General features: G+C 41.2%; 1 protein-coding gene across 3 annotated transcripts in view; it reads right to left on the bottom strand.

Annotated features, from left to right (window-relative positions):
* Positions 1-15,511, bottom strand: part of map3k5 (mitogen-activated protein kinase kinase kinase 5) — a 48,655-nt gene that overhangs the window by 26,355 nt on the left and 6,789 nt on the right. For all 3 annotated transcript variants that reach the window (XM_061241981.1, XM_061241982.1, XM_061241983.1), the window contains 5 exons: positions 8,779-8,918; positions 7,050-7,073; positions 3,853-4,046; positions 2,101-2,269; positions 869-975 (listed from right to left, as the gene is read on the bottom strand). In XM_061241981.1, the coding sequence (XP_061097965.1) occupies positions 869-975; positions 2,101-2,269; positions 3,853-4,046; positions 7,050-7,073; positions 8,779-8,918 (634 nt within the window). The remainder of the gene's footprint in view (positions 1-868; positions 976-2,100; positions 2,270-3,852; positions 4,047-7,049; positions 7,074-8,778; positions 8,919-15,511) is intronic.

Raw genomic sequence — 15,511 nt, 5'->3', positions numbered from 1 at the left:
GTGAAAGCAAAGAACGATTTAAAGAATTTAGACCCTTCCTTCTGTAAATTTTCTGAATCACTATTAGCGGTGAAGAGGGAAGGAGCTATAAGCCTGTCAGGAATGATTGGGTGGCTACAAGTTTCGAGTTTGGTGATTCAGGGTGAAATAGGTGGACATATTTTTTTCTGCTTGGTCTACACCAACACCACCTCTAGCTGAAGCCTTGTTCTGCCTGTCCAACACAGCCTTCCTTAGCTTTCTGCATCAGGCAGGAGAAAGTCACTGCAGGCAGTCATGCTATGCCAGGCACTGCTGGAAAATCAGCATACTCTGTACCTAGTCTACTGTAATTAGCTTGCTGTATAATTTTACTGGATGTATTTTGGGCATTTTAAGATATTAAAGAAGTACTATAAAGAGTTGAAAGTTACAAATGGGCTGAAATAATTATTACGGCAGAGCTATGAGATTACCTTAACACTACAAAGGAGCTGAGTCATTTGACACATGCACTTGAAAAGCTAAGATTGCTGGCCCTGTGGCTCTCAGTGGAGATAGAAAAGGCACAGCAGGGCTCGGCATAAAGCACTTAAACATGCTGAAAGGCAGTCTTTTTTCAACTCAGAAAACAAGTCTCTTTACACTGCTTCTCAAGCATGCCCATGTCCAGTAGTAAAATGTTTTCTATGAAGCATTCCACAATAAGCAGAATCAAACCAATTAAGAGGCTGTAGAGGTATCCTTTAACCTTTATCCTTTAAAAAAAGACACACCCTACCGCAGTGATTGTAGCTACACTTTGTGGCCGTTAATAATACTGTTGCGTGTTCTTCACATGCTTTGGCACATGTTACATGCGGGCGGGAGCAGACCCGGCCGACCTTACCGATTCAGAGCGAAGGCGTAGTGGAACTTCACGTGGGGATGGGCGACGGGATCAAATGTGGGAAGCTTTTCCAGTGTCTCCACCAGCTTGACAATGGATTCATAATCCTTTAGACCATGGAAGCAAATAGAACAGAAATGCTAGTCAACCACACTGATCATGTACAGTAAGCCGATGATGTTCAGAGTAATTTGTCCCAGAATCCTTTGTGGCGAGAGTATATTCGCTCATAAAACTCCTTTAATAATGGAATCTCTTCACTCACAGCACAATAGTTTTCTCAGTGTAAATGTATGCACTAAATAATTGAACCTGTCCTCTCGGTTAGTTGTTGTTATTATTTATTCATGCCGGAAACTGGTGCCCGTAGCTGGAACGTGCGTGGCAACACGAGTGCTGAATTGTGATAGTAACAACCTCTCAAAGACATGCTGAGGCTGCCATTGAAAGACTAGCAGTGATGTGACAGATGTGATAGATGACTGCTTTAAACATTAATACTGCTCAGCTGAACTTCCTCTGACATCCAGTCACAGAGTGTAGGAGACCAAGGCATCAGTAAGCAAAGTTAATTTACATTATTAGCATTATTAGCAATTGGCAGATTGTCTTATACTGAGTGACCCGCAAACTGGAGAAATGCCGTGTTATCATGAAGAATACACTCATGTACTACAGAGAAGAGAAGAAGTAGGCATGTATCCTACAGTAGCCTTAAACCAGTAATTGCACAATATAATGTACTGTATATACAGTATAATGTCAAGTCCAAATAGAAACAAACTGATCAGTTGAACTGTCTACAGCTCGAAGTAAGAACAAGTCTATGTAAAGCTCTATAAATGGCAACAAAAAAAGTTTCCCTGGACAAGAGTGTCAGTTAAGAATACCCCACACATAGGCATAGGTTTAATTTCAAGTTAATTGCACCTCATCTCACACTGTCAAATTTGAAGTCTCATGAACATGCTAGCTAATCTTGCAATTATTAAAATAAAAACATTGGTGGTGATATTATTCCTGTCTCCCCCAAACCTACAATATGATCACACATCAGCAAATCATTGAAATTTGAGGGTAAGGAGATACCTGCTGAATATGAATGCATAAAGCCTCTTACAACATAACAACAATGAAGCCAGAAAATGAGATGGGCATCCCAAATTGGAAGAAAAAGCTCAAACAGTGGGATAAAAAGTTCAATAAAAAAAGAACAGAGCAATACCACATACCTGGATATCCCTGTAGGACAAAAGCAGGTTAATGACAATATCAACCGACAGGCACTCCACGTTGTCCAGTCGCTGTTGGATCCTTCCCAACTCTGCCGCCAGCTCCACCCCCGTGTACAGTTCCCTTGCCTTCCGAATTTCAGCCAGAATGGTCTCACGGAAGTACTGGCTGTAGAAGGAAACAGCATGTCAGGTGAACCAGGTCCAAAACAGCAGCAGCCCAGCTTACTACTTGTGTGATTCCCGAGAACTTGCAACCTCAAAAAATGTGTCCAAAAACACGGCTAAAGAGGTTATGGGTGTAGAATTATGATTCAAAAATTCAACATGCACAGTATGTGTTCTTATGCTGCACTGATAAACCTTGGAGACTGGTACAAACAAGGTTTCACACAGCACCAGATTGAAAATCTAAACTGTGATTGATGAAAAACCCGGGTAACGCTGTTAATTGGCAGTGCATTTGCATTTATTATATTAAATGGAACACAGTATGAATACATTTGGCCTTTTATTTCTGTATAACTGTGATGCTACAGTCATGCCTCTGCTCTAAACCAAAAGTATTGACACTTTATTTTCTGTTATTTTCGAAGCAACAAGTAGGTTTTTCAGAAGCTCAGAATTTAGCCAACGTTTCAGGCCTGACTGACTTTTCTTGGACCTGACACAGGGCTGTTTAATACTGGCACAGTAGCTAAGGACTAATGTTTGAATCTAAGTAAGACACTGAATTCAGAGTAAGCCAATATTTGTTTTCTTTTTGTGGTTCCTGCTAAACAAAGAATATGTGCAATAGAGAATTTGGATAACAGCGAGCACTGTCATAAAGAGCACAAAATAATATAATATTATACATGTAAAGATTACAATGAATAGCATAAAATGAATATTTAATAACTAAAGGCAATGGTAAAATGTTAAAATACAGACAAAAACTACATATCAAGCAAACAAAATGCATAAGAATTGTGTCTTAACAGAATTATCGTATGAGAGTATACAGTAAATGAGAATAAAGGCATACTCAGGTAAAAAACAAACTGTTCCTTATTAGTAGCCTAATTAATGTTTAATACAAGCTTTCTTGCAATTACAGGAGATTGGATTCATCATCACTCATTTGCTCTACCTCATACTGACAGAGTCGACAGTCAAACTCCATTTGCCAGCGTATCGTCGGTGTATCAACCTGTCAAGCTAAATTATTTTTCGGATTACTTATTCTTTTTTGACAATCTTCAAATAAATACTTTATCTTTAAATGTGTGCATTGCTTTTCTTCATTGTTAAATACCTAGGCTACAAGGATTCAGCAACCACACATGAATAGATTTTTTATACAGAGAATGCTAGAATTTTTTATACAACAGATAATTTCAAAGGCTTAGTAATGACACATGATTTGGACATTTTCATCTCTGAGAAAAATGCAGGATTAAAAAGGGTAAAAAGACAAACTGCATTTTCTTGAAGAGATGAGCTTGCACTTCACATTTTTCAGAAATTAACCCTCTGATTCATTCCTATACAAAAACGGCTGTCTCTTTTAAATTTCGTATCCAGCCTTTCACATTAGTCCTTGGAGAATTTCATCTCACCAGTGAATGAAAATTTCCTGCTCTGGGCTGAGTTGTAAAGACAAACAAGAACAATGACTACAACAAGAAGCTGAGCTCAGACGTGAAGTGCGACTGATTAATTTGAGCCGCGAATTTAGCCGTGGCGACAGGCGGGTAGAGCGAGACGCACCTGGAGTTGGCCTGGGGAATCTTCAGCAGCTGGATGAAGCGGTCCGTCAGGGGCATGCAGATGGGGCCGAGCAGCACCTCGAAGTTGGGCTGCATCAGCTCGGTCAGGCCCTTCATTAGGCTACTCTCGCAGCAGTAGACCTTGTTGTGTGGAGTCACCATGTAGGGGATGAAGGTGTAGTTCCCTGTGCATGTCTGGGGGAATGTACAGGACACCAGCCAGTGGGTTTCACAACCGTTGGTTGCTTTTGCAACCAAGAGAATGATTTCTATGGAAATGTGGAAATCTGCATAACCGGAAAAACCTAAAACTGTCTGTGCAGTTTCAGCATTAGTACAGAGAATTGTTGAATGTTGAAACGGACTACAATGCATTGAATGCAAAGTCATAAAAAATGTCAAATCTAGAGCAGAGGTCAAATCTTATCACACATGGACCCAAACACAGCAATAGGCAATATCCCAGCCCCTCATCTTCTCTCTACTCAGAGAGGCACACAGCACAATCTAATATGCTTGAATATTACAGAAAATTACAACAGAATACTTACTAAAACATCTGTATTATTCCCATGTATTACATATACATGCAATAACAAGGCCAGGCCTTAGGGGCGGCCTGTAGCGTAGTGGTTAAGGTAAATGACTGGGACACGCAAGGTCTGTGGTTCTAATCCCCGGTGTGTCCACAATAAAATCCGCACAGCCGTTGGGCCCTTGAGCAAGGCCCTTAACCCTGCATTGCTCCAGGGGAGGATTGTCTCCTGCGTAGTCTAATCAACTGTACGTCGCTCTGGATAAGAGCGTCTGCTAAATGCCAATAATGTAATGTAATGTAGTCACAATCCCCCTTAAACAAACCATCTGTTCGTATAAGCTATGCTGTTTCACTGAACTTTAGAGACAGAACTGCCCTTATATGCAAATCAGCTGCTGGTAATAATCAATTCAGTCTTAAGCTTCGTGCTGGTCTCTGTTTGCACACAACATTTGTGATGGGATTTGCACCAGGTCATTCTACAGCATGATAAATCCAGAGCTCAAAAGATTATTTCTTTCAGTCATTTCAAAAAAATGTCTGTCCCTGAACATCTGCACTTCTCTAAAGCTGACTCATAGCGTGGTCTACAGAGAGAAGAGCCAGCCTGAAATGGCTGCTCCCTCCACCTGCATCCTGAGAGGCACTGAGGTTATTTTACTGTAAATCGGTTTCTGCTTCAAGAGAAAGAGAATGCATTACGAGCCGACTGAGGAAACAAAAACATAGTTTCCCCATTGTTTTGTGACATCATGGGTGAGACTTTTTCAAAAATAATCCTGTGACAATCACATGGACACAATGTGCCTCTATTTTTAACGCCTGCCTTTCATGCTGAGCCAGAACACATAACTGCACATCAATAACACACTGCACTTTCATGACACCCCTGCCTTCATGTCCTTTGTCTAAGAACTCTTCCAAACAAAGGTCTCATTAATTATTAGATAATGGAACACTGTTAAAGCTGTAACTATAAGAAGCAGCTTAAAGAAAAGACGTTTAAATACTTCAGTAACAGTAATTAAGGTGTAGAATATCACCTGACCCAACCAGTTAAAGAGAAATAGGATAGTCGATAAGACTTGACCACAAAACTCTAATTCTTGTGATTTCCATACCATCAAATCCTTGCAAGTTTCAAACGAGACAACATAGTATGTTTGTATGATTGGAATGTTTTACTAAAAGATCTTAGCCCAACTTAAAATGTATTTTCTGTGAATATAAAATAATATGAAACAAGATAAAATCCTCAAGGAATAATTAATTTGCCCATGTAACTGGATAAATATGTGTAGTCTATTTTATGCAACAGCTTTACGGCTAAGCTAAGTGGGACAACTTTCTGGGTTAAAGAGTAGCTATTACTATGCAAAAATACTTCTCCACACATGGACTGAACAATACACCCTGTTTCTTGCTGAACAAAGCCACCTTATTCTGCTTTTCAAAACCACTTAGTCTAGCTAGCCACACATTACAAGCCTGCCAGGGCTAAGTCTCCCATACAATTAGGCAAGCACGAAGACAAGGTGCAACTGACACGTGTACATGACATCCCATCTTAAAATATCATTAAAGAGCTGGTTTCACAGACACAGGTTAAGATTAGTCCGGGACTAAAAAGAGTTTAGCATGCAGAATCGGCATTCAAAATTTAATGTGCGCCTTTTGCAACCAGCCCTATATCTTGAGCCCCTCTGTCGATTCCAAATCGCTCCAAATGATTTTTCCTACACAGGCTTCTGTAATACATTCTCGCATCTTAAAAAAGAATAGTGTGTCCAGGCAGATCAGATGGAGATTTGTGAACATTAGCAGCAGCTGCCAATGTGAGTCACATATCAGCCGGCTTATGAGTGGGGTGGGGGCTTCGATTTAATGAGGATGAGAGGGTAAAAGTAGGCTCCCGCAGAGCTCTCCAAGATGACTGCTGTGTCTCCCCCTCTGACCTGTCTGTCACTGGGACCGGCAGACAGAGCAAGGTCTGTACTGTGTCTGCTGGCATGAAGTCAAAAAACAAGAGACAGAACTCCTCCATTAGAGAGAGCTAACTACTCCCCATCTCTCCCCTAAGCTCCCGACCTACAAGAGGCTAAGTGTTCACTGACATAGGGATGGATGGACCAGGGTGCACCAAGGACACCTAGATACTGCAGATAGTATTGTGGCCCACTCATTTGTCTCGGCAGAACCACCACACCGAATTGTGAATGTCCGCCTACACCACATAGTTCTATGCAGACCCAACTATATCAATATGCTGCTGCTGTGAGCATTATGTAATCTTTCCACATTCCTGACATAGACATTGAGATCATTGTTATGGTAAAATATGCTTCAGGTATTCCTGATGCTACAGAGTAAAAAAACAAAGGAGGGGCAGTACAACTGAAGGATATTTAAATCAGATATGTATCAGAAGTGAAAGTGGCATGCAGGTGTCTCACACTTCAGATATACAGTAAATCAAAAATAAATGACATGTCGGTGTTATAGAGGACACAGAGCAGAAATTGAGGAACCTGCTTTCAGGTACTACATTGAGCCATGTTTGGTTTGTCATGCTTTCAGTGTACATAAAAAGTTTGTAAACTTCATATCAAGAGACCAGATCTTAGTCGTGCATTAACAGTCATAGTGAAACTTGTACTCACAGTGTTCTTCTGGCAAATGATGTCCTAAGAGAGAAAAGAGAACCTTTAGAAAGATGTGCCACATGAGCAGCAATTCCTCTTTCCAGTTCATAAAATTCACCTTGAATGTGTAGCTCTGTGTTCATGCATATTTTGATTATCTGCATAAAAAATCTGCCCTGGTTCTGAACCCTCCAGGTACAGGATATGAACTGGATTTAGAGTTGCCCCAATACGTCAGCATCAGCAATGAAAGCTCTGTTTAAACACATGCTTTAAGTCTGTTTAAAATGTATAAAAGCGTTCTGCTTAAAAGAGCTGTCCCTGTTATTTAACAACCAACAAGGTTATTGCTCCAGTCGCTGAACAGAAAGCTAACCAAGTGTGTTTGATTGTGGCCTGATAGTGATCTATGAATGAAAACAGAGCAGAAAAGTAGTCTTGTTTCAGCAGAGAAAAGAACTATACTGAGGTCAAAGTTCAGGAAGATAAGAAGAACAGTATTTTCCTTGGAGCACGCCTAGTAATCCAACACCATTAAACAGGTAACAGTTAAAATCATTCAGTATTGGGAAAACATAAATGTTACCTCAATGGTGATACCAAATAAAAAATACAATTCAACAATAACCTCCCTGTTGACCTGCAGAGGTCAGATGATGTGCTATGAGCAATAGAGGTTTTGCAGTTCCACAGTGCCAGGTCAACTTTGTGAAGACCTCAAATTATGCCCTATCATGCACTGGCTCAGTGTGTGTACTGTGTGTGTTTTTGTGTGTCTATATGGTGTGTGTACTCTATGTGGTGTGTGTGTGTGTGTGACTGTGTGTCTATGTGGTGTGTGTGTGCTTACAGGCAGCTCAACTCCTTTGCCTTGCAACTGCTGCTTATCAGTAGTCTGCATGGGCCAACCATGCAGCAAAGGGGAGTCCCCAGCCATTTGCAGGCTTGTCACTCAATTTGAAAAACAGCATACAGCAAATGTTACATTGTTCCCACAACTTCACCAACTGGTTCTGAATTAATTAATCAGAGAGCTAGATACTGCCTGATGCACATTCTAAACTCCATTTCAGTTGCCAGATTTTAATCAAAGAGTCGATGCTGAATATAAAGCTCCTGAATTCAAGTTTTCTTTGGGATTGATTTCACAGGGCTGAGGAGAGTTGCAATTCCGTTAGCAAAGCCATTTGATAATGAGCATTCATTCATTTCACCATGTTTTACCCAGAGAGCCGGCTCTAGGATTTCGGCAGCCCTAAACAAGAATGTTTGGGGGTGAATACCCAGGGTGCTAATTTTGAGACAAAAAGAGAGGTGGGACGGGGGAGGGGGGGTGCGACGGGGGAGGGGGGGTGGGGCGGTCATGTGCTTGGGTGGGGGGGTGCAGGAAGCAATCGCGGTTCATGGGTGGCGGAAGTGATCGCGAACCGGAGAACCGATTACCGCATACACATAAATAATAATGCTATGCAATTAAAATGTGTTCCAAAAGAATAACATAAAATAAACACGTAATTATTTGGCCCGGGGATGGCTGTTGTGAATACCAATATTGCACTTTCAGATGAAAACTTCATGACTACACCAGCAGCCACTCAGAGATCCAATGCTCAGTTACACATAGCTGTGTGGGTATCATCACATAGCACCAGGCCAGCATTCAAAAGCATAATGGACAGGAATGTACCAATACAATAACAAAATGGAAATATTTAAAATGCATGTCTTCTATAAGGGTGCACAGTACCTGCAAGGACTGAAGTGAGTCAGAGTTGGAATCGCAGTACAGAATGATGTTGTTAGCCATGCTGAAGCTCTCTCTGACCCCCAGGTGGTAGAAAAGGGAGGGCTGGCGGAATGCGTCGGTCATCTCCACGACAGCAATGTCTGCAAAGGGACACAGACACACCAGTCACGCACAATACGGGGCTTCACCCCATCATTTGCAGCACCTCAGGGGAGTTAAACTTGTGTTGCATAATGTCAATTACCAAGGGATGCACTAGAACTATGAATAGCCAGCATGTGCATCTGGAACTAATATTTCAAACAAACTGTTTACATTCACAGTTTTTACTATTCTATTTGTAATAGCGGTTTACAAGCGGGCCAGTTTTTAGAATAAACGGCACGCATGGAAAGGTAGCAGGATTACAATTAAATGCAAAGAGATACGAGCAATTTAATTTAATATTTAAAAGTATCAGGACACATCAAATGTATCTGGTGCTGCATTCAATAATACAGCTATCAAAACTTTTTGTATGATAGTTCTATCATATTGAATGTCTGCACTGTACTAGCTTTTGTATTTTTGCATGCACTTAATATCACACACTTTGTTTCACATGACCAGAATGAAATCAAAGATCCAAAATGCTTGCTTTCTAGGGGGACGTAGCATTTAGAAAGTTAACTTCTGCTCGATGGACTCTGAGAACGGTAACAGCGAAACTGCATTCATGCTGTTGTTGCTCAGTTACTGATAACAGACTCCACCTCTTCCTGCACTGCCAAGATTCCCTTTCTGGTACAATTTCAATGCACTAAACCGAGTTGAGTGACAACAGTCCAAATTGCTTGCTGAACTGGACAGATACACTAAACCTACTCAAACCAACCCAAACTAACACTTAAGCTTCAATTTGTTCAGTTTTGCGCTGGAGCATTGTGCTGCAGTTACATCTGAGATAATCATTACAAATCAAACAAACTATCCATCGAAAAGCAGCCTGCAACCCGACAGACCTGCGGTAGCAAGCAACATTAGCGACACACCTTTTGGATGATAACTGCCAGAGGGGCAGTCCCTGAATGCGAGTAGTCCCGCCCACCCACCCACTCCCCCAATCAGCTCATGCAAATGCCATCAGGAAGTGGTTTCCACTTGTGAGGCATAATGGCACTTTTTCACCTAATCTTGTAGAGTTCCTTTTCCTCAGAAGGGCTGTGTAAAGATGTTTATGCCAAGGGAAACAACATGTTTTCACATGCAGACAGCTACCAGTGCTACACTGCCCTACAGCCAGCATAGTCAGCTCCACTTCACATCATTCAAATCTGAAAGCCAAGCAGAACAGAACTAACCACACTAAACGGAAACTGCATAAAGGTATACACCATAACAAGATGTGAAATACCTTTTGCCAACACAAATATTATTCATACTTGCTAATCAAGAATGAATAAAGGGTAACTTAAAATCTGTTTCATTCTATATATCATAAACTATCTTAAAATACTACAAGGTATGCATTCCCGTAATAATACAATGCACTATATGGATTTTTTCCACTAGGGCTTTTCAGTACAGGATAGAAAACATTTCTTAAGTGAAGACAAGAACAGGACTCAGTGTATGATAAGACCATTATTGTAGCAGTTGCCATTGTCAATGGGGAAGTGAAGATTGTATTTTTAGACTTTAATAGAAGTCCAGTTTTGGTGAAATGACTGTCAGAAATGGACAAGCATATCCATTACTCTGGAAAGTCTACCGCAAAGGATGATGAGATAAGGAACCTATGGAAAATGTAATGGGTCACTGTACATTATTTTCCTGAGAAACTAATCCACTGAGTTTACTATAGCTGACAAGTCTACCTAATTTCCTAAGCATGTTACAGAGTTTGATGCTATACAGACCTATTTGCTGAGCACCTTTAGAATTGATACAATGATTACATTATTCATACAGAAGTAATTTTAATTGCAGTAAAAGAGGTAAATATCTGTGCCTAAACTAATGTTCCAACTGGAATTTGCAACTGCAACCTGCAGTTGAGTCTTTTCAAAGCAATAGATACTGTCTTTATATACAAATCTTTTCAGGAAGGGGAATCATAAGAATGGCTGAAGTCAGGGACTACACAGGTGGCACAGCTCTACATAAATGTGGGAGTTTGCAAAGATGAATGCCAGCAGCTTTGTATGGTAGCTGGGCCTTTGGGAAAGAATGTTGTGGTTTTATCATTCATTTTCCAATGCCCGGATGACAATAAATTACTCTCTCCAAAAGATAAGTCCAACCCATAACACAATCAGTCGTGCACAATGCAAGCACACTCAGTGAGCACTTTATTAGCTATTTATTAGACTTATTTTTCAGACTTATTAAGTCCGCTGCTGTAGCCTATCCACTCAGAGGTTTGATGCATTGTGTGTTCAGAGATACTCTTCTGCATACCACTGTTGTAATGCGTGGTTATTTTTTTCATTACTGTCACCTTCCTGCCAGTCTAGCCCTTCTCCTTTGACCTCTCTCTAACAATGCATTTCTACCTACAGAACTGCTGCTCACTAGATGCGTTTTGTTTTTCACACCTTTCTCTGCAAACTCTAGAGACAATCCCAGATCAGCTGTTTCTGATATACTCAACCCACTGATACCAGCAATCATTCCACGGTCTAAGTCACTAAGATCAAATTTCTTCCCCATTCTGACATTTGGTCTGAAAAACAGCTGAACCTCTTGACTACGTCTGCATGCTTTTATGCATTTAGTTGCTGCCACATGATTGGTGGATTAAATATTTGCATTAACAAGCTGGTGTACAGGCCTATGTAATAATGTGATCACGGAGTGTATAAGAAGTAGAGATGGGCAGTACAGACAATGTACAGTAACAGATAACATTTTCAGCTCAGCATCAGTAGTCAGCAATACTACTGGGGCGACATGGCTCAGGCAATAAGAGCAGTCGTCTGGCAGAATAGAGGCTTGCCGGTTCGATCCCCCACCTGGGCTGTGTCGAAGTGTCCCTGAGCAAGACACCTAACCCCCAAATGCTCCTGACGAGCTGGTCGGCACCTTGCATGGCAGCCAATCGCCGTCGGTGTGTGAGTGTGTGTATGAATGGGTGAATGAGAAGCATCAATTGTACAGCGCTTTGGATAAAGGCACTATATAAATGCCAACCATTTACCATTTACCATTTACTGACCTAGCCAAGGATGCTACCAAGGACAGGCAGGAACCACACATACAAATGCAACGTCAACTAATACTGGCAGCCTGGGTATCAACAATTAACAATGGAGGGGTGACATCACTGCTGACGTCGGCCCGTGCCCGTCCGTCACACACTGCCTGCTGGGAGTTACACACTTCCTTTAATCACTACACCCAGGCCCAACAATGCATGTAAGGAAGTAGGGCTACACGATATGAGGACAATATGCGATATGCGATAGCGTTGCTGAATATTGCGATGATATGACTAAACATAAACTAACAAATAAATAAACAAATATTGAAGTGTGAGGTTCTAACATCTTTCTGCGTTAGGTACACTGAGATAGGCCCCAGACAATGAATAACCTATGCCCGCTGAATAAAAAAAAAAAAGAGCATAATTTCCAACATGATTTTTGAACAAATTGCACATGAACAGCCAATCAATTTAACAGAACAGCAATTTAAATAAATACTATTCATCGCAGTTCAAGCAGTCTTTTGCGATGTGTTTGTCTCACATGTTCATATCGCGATGACAGCAAATATATGATATAGCAGCCCTATAAGGAAGCACATACATCATTCATGGGAAGGCTGCAAGTGAAAGAAGGAAAGGGCAGAACAGTTCATATTTAGTGAACATGGAGAATATTAAACATGAAAAGAGCTCTCCAATTGCTTGAGAATTAACCTTATGCAATTACTATTTCAACCATAACATTGCAATAGATAATGATAATGCAAATGGCCAACAGCTAGCATTAGAAATGTTTAATAAGTTGGAGCTAGGAAATGATTTTCCCTTTTTTGTCTTAACAGTTAACCTGTAACTGTATTTTCCTTCATAGCAGACAGTTAAGTCAGCCAGACCCCCCCTCATTCAATATTATTGTTATGCTTCATCAAGTAGAATATCTGTGTAGGTAAGCATGGGAAGATTGCGGAAACAAGACAGATGCAGGCCAGCAACATGAGAGTTATAATACAGAGATGGATGAAAAATACAAGTAGGAGAGATGAAGGCATTGGATATATACTATATACCGCAAAGCTGCTGTGAAACTGACACTGAGAAGAAACTACTGTAAAGGGACTATATGGTTGTGCTATGCAGTTTACAAAACAGCTGTACTCTTGTCAATAGTCTGTGCTTATCCTGAACTTGACACAGCCGCCCGCTCAAAGCAAATGGTTTGCATTGCAAGTGATGAGGCTGGCAATAATGATGATGGAATTTTAAATGTAGGCACATAAACCAGCCTGACCTGTAAACAGAATAGCAGAGCAATCCAGTTGCTCTGGATACTCAGGGTTCTTGCCGTTTACTGACAACACAGGTTTATTATGATTATAATTTTTTATTTTTTTTTGTTGAAAATTAGCCAATTTTAGCCTATTTATTTCAATTGTTCGCGTGAGCTGGGGACACCGTTCACAAACCCGCCTCAGCGGCCAGGAGAGAACGACGTGCCTTCTTCAAGCCGCGTCATCTGAGAACCCGTGACCGTGATTCAGAGGCGACCGGGCTGCTGTCGTTTGTGCCGGGGTACTAACCCCTGCCGAGAACCCCCCCCCCCCCGGAGTGGTGAGCCAATTATGCCGCTCCACGTGAGCTGGCCAAACTATGTGTGCCACTGTGGCTCCTGTGACAACACAGGTTTATGTTCTTTTTTTATATATATTTTACTGGCACACAATGCACAAGGATAGCACATTCAGTTCTTTCACACCACGTCCAGGCTGTGGACAGAAAAATGTTCTCTCTCAATTGTATGGGCACAGCAGCTCAAGGGCTCTGGCTTTACAAGTCCTTGTACTCCTCACTCGAGTCAGATAACTAATTCAGCCTGACTGCCGTACGAAACACAGCGAGACGCTTTAGCAACTAAACATACACACCAAAGACAGTTTATGGTTGCAAAGATACTCGTACAAATGAATTTCGTACACTGCAGTGCTGGCAACGGCATTTAACTATCAGCGCTAAAGGGGGCTCTGTTGTTGTGAATGATGTAATGACCTATAATAAACCCTAGCGCCAGCTTGTTGCCAGCTGTTCAGAAGTAAATGTGCAGCAATGAGAAGTGTACAGTAATGTGCTAGAATGCAGAATGCTTTTGCTTTTACACTGGCTCACGATAAAACACAAATAAATAAGCATTCTAATAAACACCGTCTCGCTTTCTGTCAGCAGAATTCCACCGCCGAGGAACAACTCACACAAATCTCATCAGTTGAGTGCAGTATTCCCTCAAAGTCCAATTTTAACACTGCACCGTGATTCAGAGAGAGCAGGAAAGGAAAAGGGGGGGTCACACACACAGTCTGCAAACCTTGCATTATTAGTGGAGTCCTTGTGCTTAAATGGAAATGGACTACACCTCCCATAATGCCTAAACTCTGCAGTGAGAAGAGAGCATTAGACCAGACCAGACGGTGCTCATTATAAGAAGAGGACACAATCTTGCTCAACAAATTCTAATTCCTTCAACTTCTTCCCATAGACACAACAGTATCTTGCAGGGGCCAGATGATGAAATGCTGATGTCCTTTGTTTAAAGCTTCAGAATCTATTCCGGCACCTAATTTATTCTTAGTCACTTTGCGTTTGCACGTTTAACTCCAAAAGAATGTGAAGCATGCTGCTTTCGCTTTCTAGCATGGCTGCTAAGGGGTGTGCGCCACATTTCCTCTTCTCTGTGTCAGCAAACCACAAACAACACAAGTATCTGTGCAGAAATGAATATAGCCTCAATCACAGAATGTTTTGGTTTAGCATTCCTGTAAACAAAGAAGGGTACTGTGTAATGAAACACCCACTAATAAGGACAGAACATTTTCAATTGTGGAAATTATAAATGACTTGCCAACCATTTGTACAATCTCCCAATTGAAAGCACACACAGAAATATAGTGCTCGCTGGCATTGGTTGCTGCTAACATTTCTAGTATAAACTATTTTTGCAGGGCCATCTTTACAGTCTACAAATGAATGAAGACAACATTGCAAAATGCTAGTGAAGCAAAACATCTTCAAAAATCTATCCCCAAAATTTTGAATAAAATGCCAATTTCAATTAGTTCAACATTTTGCATGCTGGTTAAATTGATCTAAATCTTAATGCTTCGCAAACCCTGCCGAAAACAACAGCTCAAGCTATGTTTTGAAACAGCTGGTAGCTGGTATTTCAAGCTGGCCATAGCTGGATTTCACACCAGTGAATTCATGGACACAAATTGAAATTGCTGGCATATCGCAGGTAACATGGTCATGAGTAAAGGCATCGGATGGGCTTGCACAGTTTCCTGTAATCACAAAAGAATGCGGGGAATTTCAGCAAACTAGTGCCAATGACTTTCCTGGGAGCTCGCTCTCCATAAAAGATAGAACGATCCCCTTTATGGAATGGATGGATCCACTGGAATGAAGGGTACACACCCCCAGACAGCCATTTTCCATGAAGTAATAGATTGCATGTCTGGTACAAACTGTGCAGTGAAATGACGCACGGTACAGGCAGAA

This window comes from Conger conger, chromosome 5 (genome assembly GCF_963514075.1).
Source record: "Conger conger chromosome 5, fConCon1.1, whole genome shotgun sequence".
NCBI classification, from domain to species: domain Eukaryota; kingdom Metazoa; phylum Chordata; class Actinopteri; order Anguilliformes; family Congridae; genus Conger; species Conger conger.
This window is presented reverse-complemented; position numbering and strand designations above follow the sequence as displayed.